The sequence below is a fragment of the Pholcus phalangioides genome, unplaced genomic scaffold (assembly GCF_987345545.1).
Source record: "Pholcus phalangioides strain wild (caught in Gottingen) unplaced genomic scaffold, Ppha-v1.0 ptg000017l_1, whole genome shotgun sequence".
Classification (NCBI taxonomy): Eukaryota; Metazoa; Arthropoda; class Arachnida; order Araneae; family Pholcidae; genus Pholcus; species Pholcus phalangioides.
Genome location: NW_028301610.1, coordinates 59,816,372 through 59,834,292, shown reverse-complemented (window position 1 = coordinate 59,834,292; position 17,921 = coordinate 59,816,372). Strand labels below are relative to the sequence as shown.

Here is a 17,921-nt window from a genome sequence, read left to right as displayed (position 1 = left end):
CCATTGATCTTTACCAACTAGCTACAGCGAATATCGAAATCGTACATGAATGACGAAATACGCATACGACAGAATGAGAGAGTTCAAGAGAAGACCGACATCAGACTTGTTCATCATTAATTGTATTGCGACATAACTTTTAGGCCGAATTTATAGGAGTACCACAGTGCTCCCAAAAGTGTTCGTCGGGGCTCCTAGGAGCTTTGCGGCGACCTCAAAATATGGATTTGTGCACACAAAATCTATACTTTAAAGTGGTTCTTTTATATGGTGAAAAAATCATCATCATCCCACCTATCGTGTAACTTTGGGGTGTTACTGTATTGTGAAATCCCATTTACTTCCTTCTTTTTCCTTTTAACTTTTCTGTGTTAAATTCTAATTTACTTTCCAAAAACCTTATTAGGCAGAACAGAGAAGTTATTTTTATCCCAAAGAATTTACCTTCCAAAATATCTTTAATGCACAGTTGTCGATCTTTTGCTAGATTTGCACATTGGTTGTGGTGATGTTTATAGAGTACAAGCTATAGTTTTGTAAATTTCAAGCACAAAACATTTTCTATTGCATTAAAAATTGAAGCTCAGTTGGTTGATAGCCAGAAATGAAGAAAAATGAGGTTTCAAAGAAATTCAGATTTTTTGAAGTTTGTTATCCATGATTTTAAAGAACGGAAAGGAATTGATGAGAAGTATCCACTGAAAATATTTTTTAAATGGAGCGAAAAAAATGGACAAGAGAAAATGCTTCGTGAGCGAGTTTCTGTACTCTTGGTAAAAAGAAAAGGCATTTTATTTTACTTGCATATTTTATAAGCGATTTTAAAGCGGAACTTTTCATGTCCACAATGATATTAAGAAAAAAAGTGGTGGACAAATAATTTCATTGATGTATAGAATTACGCAAGATTTAAATTAAATTTTTAACTTTTTTTAAAAGCATTAGTTTAATCTATTATTTAGTTTAGCATTAGTTTATTTTTAAAAATACTTAAATTACTAAAATTCATGCATCGCGAATTTAAATTATATATCATTTTGCTTAAACCCATTATTTTTCAAGCTGGTATCAATATAATGATTTTTATGTATAACTAAAAATTCTCTGTTTTTTTTCTCTCAGACTTTTTTATAAATGGATCTGACTGTATATTGATTAAAATAAAAATTTACTGAATGAATGCCTAAAGAATTTTTTTTAGAAAAAATGTTATGAAAAAATTTACTCTTAAATTTTGATGTAAATAGTTTTAATCATACAAAGGATGTTGTCAGTAATGTTTTTTACAATTTTTCTATGATTTATGGTAAACTGTAAATAAGTGTTGAGAAAATTATGGTTTTTTTTATTTATTTATAGAGTACCAGTTAGTGGACAGGCTAAACGGCAACAAATTCCCGAGAGACAGGTATCAAATTCGTATTGATCTTGTATGTTTTTGTGTTTGGAATTAGAGTAGAAATTTTTGGCATCAATACTTTTGAATGGTTTTTTTAGAGGGTTTTTTTATATAGATAAAATTTGAGATGGGTATTCACAAATATCTGACACAGTGTTCAGGAATCAATCTTTTCTCTTAGCAATGAAAAAATACAAATTATTTTTTGTAATTTTTATAAGTAATAAATTAATTTCATTAAAAAAGAGGAAATTGTGTGTCAGGCAGAAATTTTGAAGCTTTACTTAACTCCTTTCCAGTTTATCCTAAGCAAAAATGTTGACTTAAGTGTATGTCAGGTTAGTGAAGTTTTATTATGGTCTCACATGCACTTATATAAACTGAAGAGCCAAAAAAACTGGTTCAGGCATGGGTATGCAAATAAAGAGATATGGAACCAATCAGAGTACGGCGCTGCGGTCGGCAACGCCTATATAACACAACAGGTGTCTGGCATAGTTGTTAGATCGGTTACTGGTGCTACAATGGCAGGTTATCGAGATTTTAAGTGAGTTTGAAAGTGGTGTTATAGTCAGCACATGAGAGATGGGACATAGCATCTCCGGGGTAGCGATAAAATTTGGATTTTCACGTACGACCATTTCACGAGTGTACCATGAATATCGGGAATCCGGTAAAAAATTAAATCTATGACATCGCTGCGGCCGGAAAAAGATCATGCAAGAATGGGACCAACGACGACTGACGAGAATCATTAAACGTGACAGACGTGCAAACTGCTGCAGATTTCAATGCTGGGCCATCAACAAGTGTCAGCGTGCGAACCATTCAATGAAACATCATCGATATGGGATTTCGGAGCCGAAGGCCCACTCGTGTACCCTTGATGACTGCACTACACAAAGCTTTACGCCTCACCTGGGCCCGACAACACCGACATTGGACTGTTGAGGACTGGAAACACGTTGCCTGGTCTGACGAGTCTCGGTTCCAATTGCTTCGAGCTGATGGACGTGTACGGGTATGGAGACAACCTCATGAATCCATGGACCCTACATGTCAACAGGGGACTGTTCAAGCTGGTGGAGGCTCTGTGATGGTATGGGGCGTGTGCAGTTGGCGTGATATGGGACCCCTGATACGTCTAGATATGACTCTGATAGGTGACAGGTACATAAGCATCCTGCCTGATCACCTGCACCCATTCATGTCCATTGTGCGTTCTGACGGACTTGGACAATTTCAGCAGGACAATGCGACACCCCACACATCCAGAATTGCTACGAAGTGGCTCCAGGAACACTCTTCTGACTTTAGACACTTCCGCTGGCCACCTAAATCCTCAGACATGAACATTATTGAACATATCTGGGATGCCTTGCAACGTGCTGTTCAGAAGAGATCTCCACCCCCTCTTACTCCTACGGATTTATGGACAGCCCTGCAGGATTCATGGCGTCAATTACCTCCAGTACTACTTCAGACATTAGTCGAGTGCATGCCACGTTGTGTTGCGGCACTTCTGCGGGCTCGCGGGGGCCCTACACAATATCCGGCAGGTGTACCAGTTTTTTTGGCTTTTCAGTGTATATTTTTAGGGTCACTGTTTTCATAACAAACAGTTGTTATTTCTTACGATGACACCTAATTATCTTGATTCATAAAAAGAAGGTAGACATAGAAATTTAGAACCTCATGCTTTAGTGTGTAGTGTCGCTCTGCTCTGCTTTCCAGACGGTCGTCTCCAGTACCTGTGATCATGTGATACCCTCGAGGTCTTTGACCTGACTCTTTGGGGTGTGTGCATGGGATGTCATACACTTCTTCCCCAGTGATCACGAGTAGTAAGAGGTGATTGTGGTATAAAGTAGCATCAGTGATCATGAGCACTGTAGACGATCTGGAAAATGAACAGTACATACAGAATGAGTGATTTTGACAGGTTTTGCAGCAGAACCAGAAGCGTCAATCAGAACTGCAGTTGGTGCATTTGGAGATACATATACCAGCTCCACAGTCAAATTGACAAGAAATGCCGGTTTAAGCCAATCGATTGACACTGCTTTTCCCCTTATGTCCACGTTGAACACCTTGTCATTCCGGCTGATCACTCTGTATGGCCCTTCAAATGGCTGTTCCAGAGGACGTTTCACGCTATTAGTACTTACGGAAATATGGGAAGTACCTTTCAAATCATGGTGAACAAATGTTAGATGTCCTCCACGCCATTTGATTGGTTGTGGCTGGAAAGTTTGGATGTGAGTTCTCAGCATTTACAAAAACTCTGAAGCATCAGTTGAGCTGGAAAAACTTGCTAGGTAATCATAAAGTTTCTCCGTATAGTAGTTTCACAGGAGTGTACCTCAAATCTTGTTTCAGAGAGCACCGAAGACTGAGCAGAACTAAAGATAATGCTTTAGTCCATTTGTGGGTTTGATGGCATTTCAAAGTGGCTTTGAGAGGGTGATGCCACTCCTCCAGTATAGCGTGTGCCTGTATCCTGTTGTCCACACACGTTTCGCTTCATTTAATTTGGATAGTTCACAGAATAGCTGTGATTCAAATTAGCGGTCTTGATCAGTTGTCACTGTCAATGGTGTTCCATATCGAGAAATCCAAGTTGACAGAAAAGCTTCAGCTACCGTGGTTGCCGTGTTGTCGCGGAGAGGTACTGCTTCTGGCCATCATGAAAACCGGTCTCTCATTGTTAGGCAATAAGAATATCTATCAGAAATGGGCAGTGAGCCACTAATGTCCCAATGAATGTGTTAAAATAGTTGGGAAGGTTCCACAAACGATTGTAATGAGGATCTTGTATGCTTTTTACTTTGGATCTTTGGCAAGGTATGCACACTTTTGTCCATTTACTGCAGTTTTTAGCTAGACATGGCCAAACAAATCGCTTTCTGACCAAGTCAACAGTATGTCTAACTTCTGGGTGTGACAGTTTGTGCATATTCCAAAACACATCATATCAAAATCATGGTCAAAAGAATGAAGAAACCATAGCCAGAGGAGGGTGTGTTGTATTCCCGCCAAAGATAGCCTAGGTCCTGTAGGGATTCCGTGCGATTCAGCCATCACACTGCCTTTTCTATGCAACTCACCCATACATACCCCTAATGCCTATGGGCACGTGCAATTTTTTTGCAAAGGAGAGAAGCAAACGTACACCCTTCAGTTTTCTTGGTAACGCACAATGAAGCACAGTCCATCGGATAAAATGAATCATTGTTTTTTAGCCATTACAGGACTAGTGTTGCTGAAAGTTTTGACCCATGGGATTGAAAACTCACTAACATAGTTCCTATTTTTTAAAAAGGGTACTTGTAGAAGAAGTTTCAAACTATATAGCCAAATAAGTTTTTTTATTATTATTGTAAACAAATACACGCACATACACATTACACAAATACTGGACAATAACACATGAAAAAGAATTACAAAAGAAAAAGAAGAAAAACATACACATATAACGAATATACATTATGTGGCCCCAAGGGACACAAAGTCCTTCCAAGAAGCCAAAAAAAAATTGTATTACATTTTTTCTCCACCATTGTGAGCCGCCAAGTATGCAGTATAGTTATAGAAAAAAACATAAGAAATTTAAGACATGATGCATAACAGTGCAATGTAAAATGACAATCCATATTTAGTGAAATTTAAACAAGATGATGCGAGTATACATTCTGGGTTCAACATTAATACACAAAAATATATAATTTTAAGCAGTGTAAAAAAAAAAAAGTAATTTTATATTTATATCTAGCTTTTTTATGAACAGTTTCAGAACATGTCATCATAATTTTGAATGCTTTTGGCATACATGTAAATTTCATTTTTTTGGTTAGTATTATTAGTAGTTGGTTTTTTGACTGAAATGAATTCATAAGTTTAGGAGCAGTAAATGAGAAAAACTTTCGAAAGAGATGTTTTTTGTTTTCGGTACTTCAAAATCATGTTTGAATCTCCCTGCTGTTCTATTTGTTTTTCTCTGAAGCCAATTTTTATTTCTCGTCGCAAAGTTTATCGGTAAATATATAATTGTCTGATGTCTAGTGTGTGACAGTTAATTTTTCTATCGTTTTCAGTATAGACCTGTGTTAGCATATTTCTTACCTTGTTATATGTATTACTTAGTTGCATGATATTACAATATGGTATGCTTCACCCCATGCACATAAACCATAAGTTATAATTGAGAAAACCCATTCATGAAAGACATCTTTCAAGAAATCCTCCCCTATCAAATACTTGAGTTTGTATAAAAGTGCTGTGTAAAATCAAATTTTTTTTGTTATTTTATCGCAATGAATATTCTATTTCAAGTCATCCTGTATTGTTACCCCTAAGTATTCGTATTCATGCACGCTTTGGATTCTTTGGCAGGTGCAGTTTTGTTGTGCTTGAGAATGACAGATATGAATTTTAATGGGGATTTCCTTTGTCAGAATTAAAGCCTCTCGTTTTAGTTATCTGATATGATGCTTTTCATTATTTTTATTGAGCACAAAATAGTTTAAGCATTTCCATTGCTTCCATTTGTCAGTATATTCAACAAATTTAGCCTTTTGATACTCTTGTTTAGCTTTTCGTATTGAAATTTTCAACATTTTATCATAGTTTTTGTATTCTATTTCATACGATATTATATTAGGATATTTTCTATATTTTTTATATAATTTTTGTTTGATATGTATCTTTTCTATTAGCTCTTTAGTAATTCATTTATTCTTGTTTCTTTTAGTAATGTTTCGTGATTTTAGTCCACAGATTAGAGTTGAGAGTAATTATGTCTAGGAAACGTTGATATTTTTGTTTGGTTTCATTTTCACAAAAAACATTTTCAAAAGATATGTTTGAGATGAAATTTTCAAATCTTTTATACTTAATTTTTGTCTTAATGTAATCCAGGTCATTTTTAATACATTGCTGGTCTTGAAAATCAATATATCCTAAGATTGGGTAATGATCTGTAATACAAGTTTTAAGTACAGTAAATTTTTGTATAGAATTTTTCTTTGTTCTGTAAATACATGATCCATACATGTTCCACGTCCATTTGTTTCCCTAGTTAAATTCCTGCAAAGCATTGAAACCATTTACAGCCATTATGTCTAGATAATTTGATACGTCGTTAGTATTGTTATCTAATATATTAATATTTATATCTCCAGTTACAAGCATATCTCCTATTTTTTTAAATAAATATATTAAACTCTTCATTAAACTGAGATATGGTGGGTGCATATGGTATTGTTCTCATGTCATATCAATATCAAAATCTGTTAAATTTGTATATAGAGCTTCAGCAGTTTCCATTTGGCAAGGTTTTTTAACACTGTTAATTGCTTTATTTATGAACATGATAACAACACCTTATTTGATGTACGCTCTGCAATTGGAATACATGTAATAATCATTCATGCAATAATAGTTAGTAACATTATAGCTCAATAATTTGCTTTCTTTAACCCAAATTTCTGTTAGACATAGTATATCAAAACTTTCAGGTAATGATCTCAAGAATTAAAGAAAAATGATCAAAATTAGATCTCAAGCTTTGTATGTTTAAAATCAAGATATTGAAATGTTTATTGGATTTAGAGGGATATTTAAAAAACTTAACACTATATCACTTATTTCCTCCAGAAAAGGTTGCTCTTGTTGATGGTCCATTGGGTTGTATTCATTGTCCATCATTACATATTTTTCCGAGGTCTTCCTCATCTCTAATTCTTATGATTCTGGTGTTTTCAGACTTTTGGAAGAATATTTTGCCATCTTTGGTCCATGCATCCCACTGTTGGTCAATAATTCTCCTAATAAATGAAAATATTAAAGAGCTGTTATACACACGTTGTTTGTCAGCAAGGTGGTTTTGCCAACCCATTAATTATCATTAAATGGCAGATGTTGGAGTGGATGGAGGATATTAATTTATTGGGGAAAAACCAGCATGGGTTCAAGAAGGGAAATTCATGTGTAACCAATTTCCTTTGCTTCCATGATCGTGTGACTAAAGGTTTAGGTGCAATGTTAGACATAGATATAGACAATATGCTAGGGAAACCAACTTCGGTAGACCCAAAATAATAAGAGAACATACAGCTAGATGCATTGTGGAACTGTATGAAGTTCCTTCTTCAGTAGCAGAGAAAAATTGAAGGAAAGTGAAAAGGCAAGTACTCTGTATAGCGGGAGTTACTCGTTGTACATGACAGAGTCGAAATGAAATGCCCAGCAACAAGAGAAAAGCAATCACACACAGAAAGGGGATAGTGATGCTGATGAAGAAAAAATAATTGTAGAAACTCTTGCCAGATGTTTAAGAAGGGTGGTGTGTTAGTTAGGTCGTTGACCAGTTGTTTTGAGTTTTTGTAGATGTTGGAATGATTCATAAAAAGTTTGGTCAAATGGTGAGGGGCATTTTTGAATAATTTTGGCTGATGAAAAGTCAAATTTATGGTCAAAGGACCAGCAATGTTGGGCTATGGATGAGCAATTGAAGTTTTCGTTGGTTACTTATCTTCTATGCTCATTTAAACAGTATTTGACATGTTTTGTTTGACCTATATATGCGAGATAATCCATATTGGCATGAAGGAAGTCAATGCCCCATGTAGATACCCCAGTTTTGGAGTCGGTTGATGGGATCTTTTAGTTTAGAGAAGCTGATTTTATTGATGGGGGTGAAAATCACAGAAAAATTATATTTTTGGAGGATTTTTTGCAAAACGTTGGCTGGTTTTTGGTAAGAAAGGCAAAATGATCAAATTTTTGTGTTCGGGTTTAGGTTTGGTTGTGAAAGTATTTTTGATTAATCTACACAGCAAATTAAATCTGGCAACCGTTTCCACTATAATTTTTTCTCCATCAGCATAACTATCATATTCTTGTCTGTGATTGGCTCCACCATTCTTCTTTCCTCCTACTTTTCTCATGTTGCCAGTCATTTCATTTTGACCTCTGTCATGAACAGTGAGTAACTCCTGCTATATGGAGGATTTGTCTTTTTTGCTTTCTTTCAATTTTTCTCTGCTACTGAAGAAGGAACTTCATACAGTTCTGAAACGGGTCTAGCTGTATGTTCTCTTATTATTTTGGGTCAACTGAAGTTGGTTCCCTAAATATTCTAGCATCCAAAAGGTAATTTTTCTATAGATATAGACCCCTATATCTATGGATCTGTGGAACCTAGTACTGTGACCAGGGGTCTACTGTGCTACAGGTTCAATGTTTTATGCAGTTTTATTTATATTCTAGTGAATCCCATAGTGACAAAAAAAATAATTTTTCAAACTAATTGGGAGAGAAAAGTTGATTTTTTTAATGTGAAGTACTTAAATTACTTAAATATCCATTCTATTGTATTGTAAGAAATGAACATAAATGAAGAACTTTAATCGATTCATGAGTTTTTGTTCTTCCACCCTTTAGATTCCAACTCCTACTTCAAAGCGGGAAGAACTAAATAGAGCATTAAGTGAAGCTAAAAGGAAACTGGAAACAGTGAGTTGTAAATAATCGTTTTCATAATGATATTGAATTAGATTATACAGTCAGTTTGTGATGGGTTGAATATCTGTTTTAAGTTGAAGTTTTCACATGGCTTTCCAGAACTTATTTCCCAAACTTTTAACATATTATTATTTTATTGTTAAAAATTTTACTTGAAGAACTTGAAGTTTTCTTCCTCTAAGTTGAAGTTTGTGTAACGTATTGTAATCTCGTTACCTCCCGGTTCTTTAATATTGTTCCCCCCAGTAACCATTGAGTGGATGACAACAATGAAATAGACAAAGTTCAGATAGAACTATAACATTTATTCAATTATATTGTTAAACCATTAAATCAACGTTATCACAATTAGGCTTTTTATATGTTAAACTATTAATTAACGTTTCATCACAATTATCACAGTTAGGCTTTTCTCTCATTGTCACAATGAAACAGTAATATGAATCGATCTCACCGCCGTGTCCAGGTTTTTCACGTGTTATCACATCGTCCGGTAGATACTCCCAGGTGTCTGCCGCACAGCCAAAGACTCGTCGGCACCAGCTTCAGACGGTTTTGGTGTAAACACACACGTTGAGATGAAAGCTCAGCCACTGCACATGGAACTGGAGATGAAGGTCCACGGGTGGCCGGTCTGGCCACTAACCGATCACTGGATCACGACGACGTTGAAACCTTACGTGCGATGAGACGGGATAAGTGCCAAGGCACACTTCTACTATTGTAACTTCATTGTATTTATGAGACGATCTAGCTCACACCATAGCAGGGCGTGATGCCTTACTGATTAAATCGTTGATTCGGTCGTAAGCAAGGAAGTCGTAACTCAGCACATCTCTAGCTGGCTTTTATATAGCAACATTCCCACAATGCCTCACTGAAGAACCAATCACAACATTGAAGGTGCGGTATTAGCTTGTATCTAATTTACATAGTTTCATGAGAAAAGGAAATATCGTAAACATTATAATATTGAATCTGGCAACCAAACATAACAAATTGGCGGCCGATCGGCGGACACACGATCCTACCAGTCGATCCCGGAGACAAAGGTAAAACAATGACTAGAATAAAGACGATTTCCACGGGGGCCCAATTGGTAACGTTACATTTGGAAGTATAAAATGAATTTAAAAAAATTAATTTAAACTCCCAGTGAGCAATTGAAGGTGTTGCGTACTTGTATCCAGGTATTGCTTTGATCACCCAAGCTTGTAAATCTTTTATTATATGTCTGGCCATATTGAAATTTCCATTTTGCTTTGCTCAGTTCTAAGTGGATGCTGTGTTGAAGCATAAGTGTAATTCTTGATCGAGCATAGATTTTTTCAGAAATGTTGACTTAGAAGTTGAAAGTTTTAGATTCAAAAGAAAAAAAATTTTCAATGAGATGGAAAGAAATCCAAATCTCAAGAAAAATGTATTCAGTCGAAAAGTAATTCATCCCTCTGAATATCATATTAATGATTAAAAAAAATGAAATTATGATTGAGCTTTTTCTCAGTTCTGAGTGGATGCAGTGTTGAAGCATCAGTATAACTTTTTCAGTCCTTGGCCTGTGATAGACACTACTAAACCACATATTCACCTTGTTCATATTTCTCTGCGGAACATCTAACTGCGGTACTAACCATCTCTGTGGTACATGTTGGAATGTGTGTGTAAGTGTTATGAACCTAAATGGAAGTTCATTTGTGTGTAATGCTTGTTATGTGTAGTGCTGCCATCATTTTTTCTAACTATGTATGAGTGAAGTGTAATGATTGAATAATTGTACATTTGAAGGGCTGTCTCTCTCTGTGGTGAGACTTCTTATGTGGGAGATTGGCTCGCATTTGCACCTTGAAGTTGGGAAAGCACAGTAAACCAACTTCAGTCGACCACCACTGTGGCGACAGTGGGGGTTCGAACCCAGGTCCTCGCGATGCAAGTCTGTCACTATGAACCACTCAACCACCACAGCAGCCCTGTGGTAGACACTAAACAGCACTTCAAAAAAACTCACCTAGCTAAATAAGATGCTCACAGACATAGGCGTACGCAGAATTTTCTCAAGGGAGGGGGTTTAAATTTTTTCCTGCAAAATGACACTATAATCTCGGCTTGAGAGGGGTTAGAACCCCAAAACCCCCCTTTGTGTACACCAATGCTCACAGATATCTAGAAATTAGTTCTAGATGTTGTAAGCATTTGGTAGTAACATATTAATGCTCATCTGTCAGCAGAAACTACTTTATTGCACACCAACTCCGGTCATAAATTGCCATACAGCAATTTTCAACCAGTGGAGTTGGGTGGGAAATGAAGGCTCCATCCATCGGTGGTCGCCGCAGGCTCGGTAGGTGAAGAAATTGCTTCTGATGTTCTATGCCCAGATTCAACCCCACGAACCTTGATGGTAACCTTCAGTGGAAGATGAGCATCTTGCCACTTCGCCACTCTGACTATCAACAGAAACTAGTTTTAGGCAGTTTCACAGTGAAAAATAAATGTAAAATAATGTAGGCTGAAAGGGACCTTTGTTGTGACATTGCAACGTTTGTCGTGCATTTCCCGGTTCTTTATTAATTTAACTTCCAGTGATCATTGAATGGATGCATAGGCGGAGATAGACTTGGAAGTCTGGGGGGCACAGACATTATTGCTGGGGGGGGGGGCAAGATGATGCTGTTGTCAATTCATCTATACATATATGCATTAGATCAGTTGACTTCACCTTTAATGCTGGGGGGACAATGCCCCCCCCCCCCCCCGTATCTCCGCCCATACATGGATGACAACAATGAATGGAACAAGACTTTAGTTAAACTATAAACATTTATTCTATTAACAATTATATTTATATAACTATTAATAATTTATTACGGAACAATATTTACAACTCATTCCCGGCATGTTGTTATTCCCTTGAAGTGTTGCCACCTTCGTACAACATAATACTGCTTATTTTCTGGTGTTGTCAGATACATAACAATTCTCCCACAATAAGTTAAGAGATGATTAATGATACAATCAAAAGTTGTTCCAATCAAAAATAGTTCTTGTTGATCGAGGAGTTGCACTTGAAGTTTGCTCTGTTTCAGTAGAAGCATCTACCATAGATGAAGTCTTGTGTTGGCAAATTGCAGGAATCTCTCGTTGATTTACATGATCACTAAAAGTGACAGATTTCTTTTGAGGGAAGTGCCTCATAGGAATAGATAGTCGAATAGGAGTTGGAGAAGACTGTCGATTGACTTCACACCGTTGAAGCTGTTCAAAATGTCTCTAGATAATGTATCCATCATCTAGTTCAACTAGGTAATGAACACGACCCTATCGTTGGACAACTGTTCCATACTTCCATAGGCTTGAATGAGTGTAACTCCTTGACTGTACTCTATCTCCTTGTTTGAAAAATTTGTCAAAGACTGGCTGTGTTGCATTGTTCTTGTATGACTCAGGAGTTGTAAGTTTGAGAAGATCTCTAGCTTTGTTCTGAGATTCTCTCCCAACAATAATTCTGTTGGTGTCTTTCCACATGAAAGAAGTGTAGCTCTGTACCGAAACAGTAGTTTACATAATTTTTTGTGAAGTGTTCCTCGTTGGAATTCCATGCATTTCAGTTTTGTCTTCAGGGTTTTGGCAATAACGTTCTGCTTGTCCATTTGTTGAGGGATGACCAGGAGCTATCATTCATTGTTGAATACCATTTCGTTTGCAGAAGTCCATGAATTCTTGTGATTTGAAAATTGAAGCATTGTCACTAACGAGAATTTCTGACAGTCTATGTTGACTGAATATTCCTCACAGGAAATGAATTGTACTGTAGGGACTATCCTGTAAATATTTTAGAGACGTCAAAGCCGTCTGGATGTAATATTTTTCCTCGTTCTTTTGGATAGAAGCTTCACAAATGCAGACCATTCTAATGGATATTTCTTCCTGTTTGGAGCATCTCAAAATGCGTGCTCGATCCCAATCAAGAAATCGCAGTGGATCTCGCCAGCATTCCAGAAGTCGTGACAGAAACTACCAGCACTGTTGGTACCACTGGCGTTTCAAAGAAAAAGCAACCAAATGTGGCCAGCCTTGCAGTTTCAACCTGCAGGGAAACTAGCTGGGCCGTCACTCGATGCTCAGAGTGACGGCAAACTCGAGTGCTTCCGTCTATATCTTTCTGACCAATCATCTTTCATGAAGTTCCTCATTGATACAGGCGTGGATGTCTCTGTAATTCCTGCCACAACTGCAGAATCAAGTCGTCAGCCTGGAAAATTGCAGTTTTTTGCAGCAAATAGAACTGTCATTAGAACCTATGGCCAACGCCTGCTTAAGTTGAGCCTAGGACTACGAAGGACATTTCACTGGTCATTTATTGTTGCAACAATTTCGCAACCCATCATTGGGGCAGATTTCCTACGTCACTTTGGCCTGTTAGTTGATGTTCAACAAGGATGTTTGGTTGATCCTTTAACACAACTTCGATCAAAAGGTCAAATCTCAACTGCACCACAAATACAAGTGAAGTCCATGGATGGAAACTCGATCTTTCACCACCTGCTAGCAGAATTCCCAACACTAACAGAAGCTTTCGTGGGTCCTCGACAAGTTCAACACGATGTGCAACACTTCATCGAGACGAAGGGGCCACCGGTCTATGCGAAGCCAAGGCGATTACCTGCAGACAAGCTGAAGGCTGCTAAACAAGAATTTGAATATCTTGTGGAGCTTGGAATATGCAGACCATCAAAAAGCAGTTGGGCCTCACCACTTCACATGGTAAAGAAAAGCAATGGTGACTGGCGTCCGTGTGGTGATTATCGAAAGCTCAATAGTGTAACGGTGCCGGACAGGTGTCCAGTCCCACACATTCAAGACTGTGTACAAATGTTGGAAGGCAAACAGGTATTCTCCACGCTTGACTTAGCCAAGGCATTCCACCAAATTCCAGTAAAAGAGCAAGATATCCGAAAGACTGCTGTGACAACACCATTTGGACTTTTTGAGTTTGTATTCATGCCTTTCGGTCTATCCAACGCGGCTGCAACCTTTCAACTGTTTATACATTATGTTCTCAGAGGATTGAACTTTTGTATACCATATTTTGATGATGTCTTAGTGGCCTCAGAAAGTGAAAATCAGCATGTGGACCATCTGAAACAAGTTTTCCAGAGGTTTCAAGAATTTGGTGTTCTCGTCAACGCTTCCAAGTGCGTTCTTGGTCAAGCCTCTGTGAAATTCCTGGGTCACACTGTAGATGCAAAAGGCATTTTACCTCTTCCTGACAAAGTCTCAGCAATCATAAACTTTCCTAAACCAGATACCTTGAAGGAACTGCGTCGATTTCTGGCCATCAATAATTTCTATAGGTGTTTCATTCCTCATGCTGCACAATCTCAAGCAGTGCTGAATAATTACCTAAAGGGTGCCACAAAGAATGATAAAAGGCCTATCGAGTGGTCAGACGTGTTCACCAAAGCATTCCAAAAGTGTAAGGATGACCTAGCTGAAGCAACCACATTATACCATCAGTCACCTCCAGCTGCCTTAGCTATTGTGGTTGATGCATCTGACACCGCTGTGGGAGCTGCGCTTCAGCAACAGGTAGGAAAAGATTGGCAACCATTGGCATTTTACTCCAAGACTTTATCTCCAGCCCAGCGAAAGTACAGTGCATATGATAGAGAGCTGTTGGCAGCGTACATGGCAATCAAATATTTCCGCCATATGGTGGAAGGTCGCTGTTTCGTGCTTTTTTCTGATCACCAGCCACTTTCCTATGCATTTACACAAAAAGAGAACAAGTGCTCTCCATGCCAACTGAGACACTTGGACTACATTAGCCAATTTACTACGGACATCAGATATCTCAAGGGCACAGACAATGTAGTGTCTGATGCACTATCAAGAGTGCACATATCATCGATTAATACACCATCAATGTTCGACTTCAAGGAAATGGCACAACAGCAAGCAGAAGATGAGGAACTCCAACAGTTGATATCTGGCGTCATTCCATCCTCTTTGACATTTCAAGCCATCCCAGTGGGCGACCCTCCATTGGATATTTTTTGTGACACATCTACCGGCCATATCCGTCCATTCGTCCCACGCAACTTTCGTCGACCGATATTTGAGAAGCTGCACGGTCTCTCTCATCCTGGTGTTAAAGCCTCAATCAAGCTGGTACAACAACAGTATGTGTGGCCCTCGTTAAGAAGTGATATTTCTTCTTGGGCTCGCAAATGCATCAATTGCCAGAGGTCAAAAGTCTCCAGACACACCAAGAGCAAGCCAGGCATTTTTCAGCCATGTAGTTCCAGGTTTGAGCAGGTTCATATTGACCTGGTAGGACTACTTCCTCCCTCCGAAGGGTTCCGGTACTGTCTCACTATGATCGACCGTTTTTCTAAATGGCCAGAAGCTGTACCTCTGGTGGACAGTTCCGCCAACACAGTGGCAGAAGTTTTTTACGCCAGCTGGGTTGCTTGTTTTGGCCCTCCTCTTCGGTTGACATCAGACCAAGGTGTCCAGTTCGAATCATCCCTCTTCTCTGCTCTGATCCCCTGGCTTGGTACTATCCATCATCGCACATCTCTTTATCACCCAGCTGTTAATGGGCAGGTGGAAAGATTTCACAGGCAACTAAAATCTGCAATCATGGCCCATGCTACAACAAGCTGGAGTAAAATTCTCCCTTCCATTCTGCTAGGCTGCTGTGCTGCTTGGAAAGAAGATATCCAGGCTACAGCAGCTGAAATGCTATATGGGGTTCCGATTCGCCTGCCTGGAGAATTTTTGACACCTCTCAGTGACAGTCCAGATCCAGCGACTTTCATTGGTAGGTTGCGACAAACTGTGCAGAACTTGTGTCCTACTTCAAATCAGGCGCATGGATCAACAACAATCTTCGTCAGCGAAGACCTAAAGACATGCTCACATGTCTTCTTGTGGACTGATGCTCTTCGTTAAAGCCTTCAGCCTCCATATACCGGTCCACATCAAGTTGTCTCTCGTGGGGATAAAGTTTTCAAAATTATTGTACGAGGTCGTACGGGGACAGTGAATATTTATCGTGCCAAGCCTGCATATGTGGTGAAAGACACTGATCTGCTAACCGCTACCTCATCTCGAACAACTACCTCATCTCCAACAGAACTTGTGTCCTACTTCAAATCAGGCGCATGGATCAACAACAATCTTCGTCAGCGAAGACCTAAAGACATGCTCACATGTCTTCTTGTGGACTGATGCTCTTCGTTAAAGCCTTCAGCCTCCATATACCGGTCCACATCAAGTTGTCTCTCGTGGGGATAAAGTTTTCAAAATTATTGTACGAGGTCGTACGGGGACAGTGAATATTTATCGTGCCAAGCCTGCATATGTGGTGAAAGACACTGATCTGCTAACCGCTACCTCATCTCGAACAACTACCTCATCTCCAACAGCCGACTGTACTCCTGCTAAGGACTTGTCAAGTGATTCCAATGTGAAATCTCAGGTGGTGACTAGATCTGGGCGCAAAGTAAAATTTAACTTGAAGTATCAAAATTGATACAATTTGTGTAGTAATCATCTCCTGCGCTGGCGGGGGGCTACTGTAGGGACTATCCTGTAAATATTTTAGAGAAGTCAAAGCCGTCCGGATGTAATATTTTCCCTCGTTGTGTTGGGGAGAAGTCAAAGCCGTCATGATATGACACTTGTTTTTCTGTTGTGGTTTTGGCACGTTGTTGCTCGCGTGTGTTATGTCCGTGCCGTGTGTTTGTAGTGATTTCGTGGTTTGTTTTTGTTGATTAAAGTAAATTAATTAGATTATTCCATTGTCCATCACTACAAGTTCCTTCCATCACATTTTTCTTTAGTTCATGAAGATCATCCAATTCTGTTTCTTTTCGGATTTTTTCAGAAGTAATTGTGTCTATGGATATGTGTCTGATCATTGATGTTTGCAGGATATATTCATCATCAACAGTGTTGACTTGTACATCTGTCAATGGTAAGGGACTTCTCGACAAATATTTTACATTTGCATGTTCAGATGATTTTCGATGTTTGATGTCATAGTCAATGTTGGAAAGGAAATGTGCATACCACAACGTTCTTGTAGCTGACAATGCTGGAAGTTTTTTTTCTGGATGCTAGAGAGTCATTTTTGGTTTATTGTCCACTACCAATGTGAATTTTTGACCAAAGATGTAATTATAGAACTTTCTGTATGCCCAATATACAGCTGTAGCTTCTCGATCGAGCTGGCTGTAATTTTTCTCGGCAGTTGTTAGTGATCTTGAAGTGAATGCAATAGGACGTTTTCACTTTCATCAGGCATAATATGCGATAATATTCTGGGTAGACCATGTGGACTAGCATCAGTAGCCAAAGTCACTGGAAGTTCTGAAGTAAATGGTATGAGGACTTGGTCACTAGCAATTTCAGACTTGATTTTTATCCATGCTGCTTCACAATCAGCTGTCTAGTTGAACGGAATACTTTTCTTGAGAAAATTGTTCAGTGGGTGAAGTAACCTTGATGCACTCTTGATGAATTTTGAGTAATACATCAAGACCCCAAAAATTGTCTCAATTCATCAACATTTTTTGGTTTGGGTGCTTCTTGAATAGCTTGAATCTTAGCTGGAGATTTGTTCAGGCCTTTAGAACAGTGGTTCTCAACCTTTGGAAGCTTGCGGCCCGGTTGAGTATTTTTTTTCTAGTGGAAGGCCTGGTCTCAAAAGCACAACTAATGGGAAATGAATGGGGAAAAATCAAACTCACGGCCCGGTACCAGACTGCGGCCCGGCAGTTGAAAAACACTGCTTTAGAAGTTATCACATGTCCAAGGTATTCTACACTTTTTCAAAAAATTTACATTTGTTGATATTTACATGCAAATTATATTTTCGTAATTTATTTAGAACATTCAGCATGTGTGTTGTGCATTCCTCATAAGTCTTGCCTTGTATAATTAGATCATCAAAATATGCAGTTACTCCATCTAAATCTTGAACAAACTGATC

The 17,921-nt window shown here is 38.4% G+C and overlaps 1 protein-coding gene across 6 annotated transcripts in view; it reads left to right on the top strand.

Annotated features, from left to right (window-relative positions):
• LOC149074195 (mitogen-activated protein kinase-binding protein 1-like) overlaps positions 1–17,921 on the top strand; it is a 413,671-nt gene that overhangs the window by 310,995 nt on the left and 84,755 nt on the right. For all 6 annotated transcript variants that reach the window (XM_089246846.1, XM_089246851.1, XM_089246852.1 and 3 more), the window contains 2 exons: positions 1,360–1,408; positions 8,843–8,914. In XM_089246846.1, the coding sequence (XP_089102972.1) occupies positions 1,360–1,408; positions 8,843–8,914 (121 nt within the window). The remainder of the gene's footprint in view (positions 1–1,359; positions 1,409–8,842; positions 8,915–17,921) is intronic.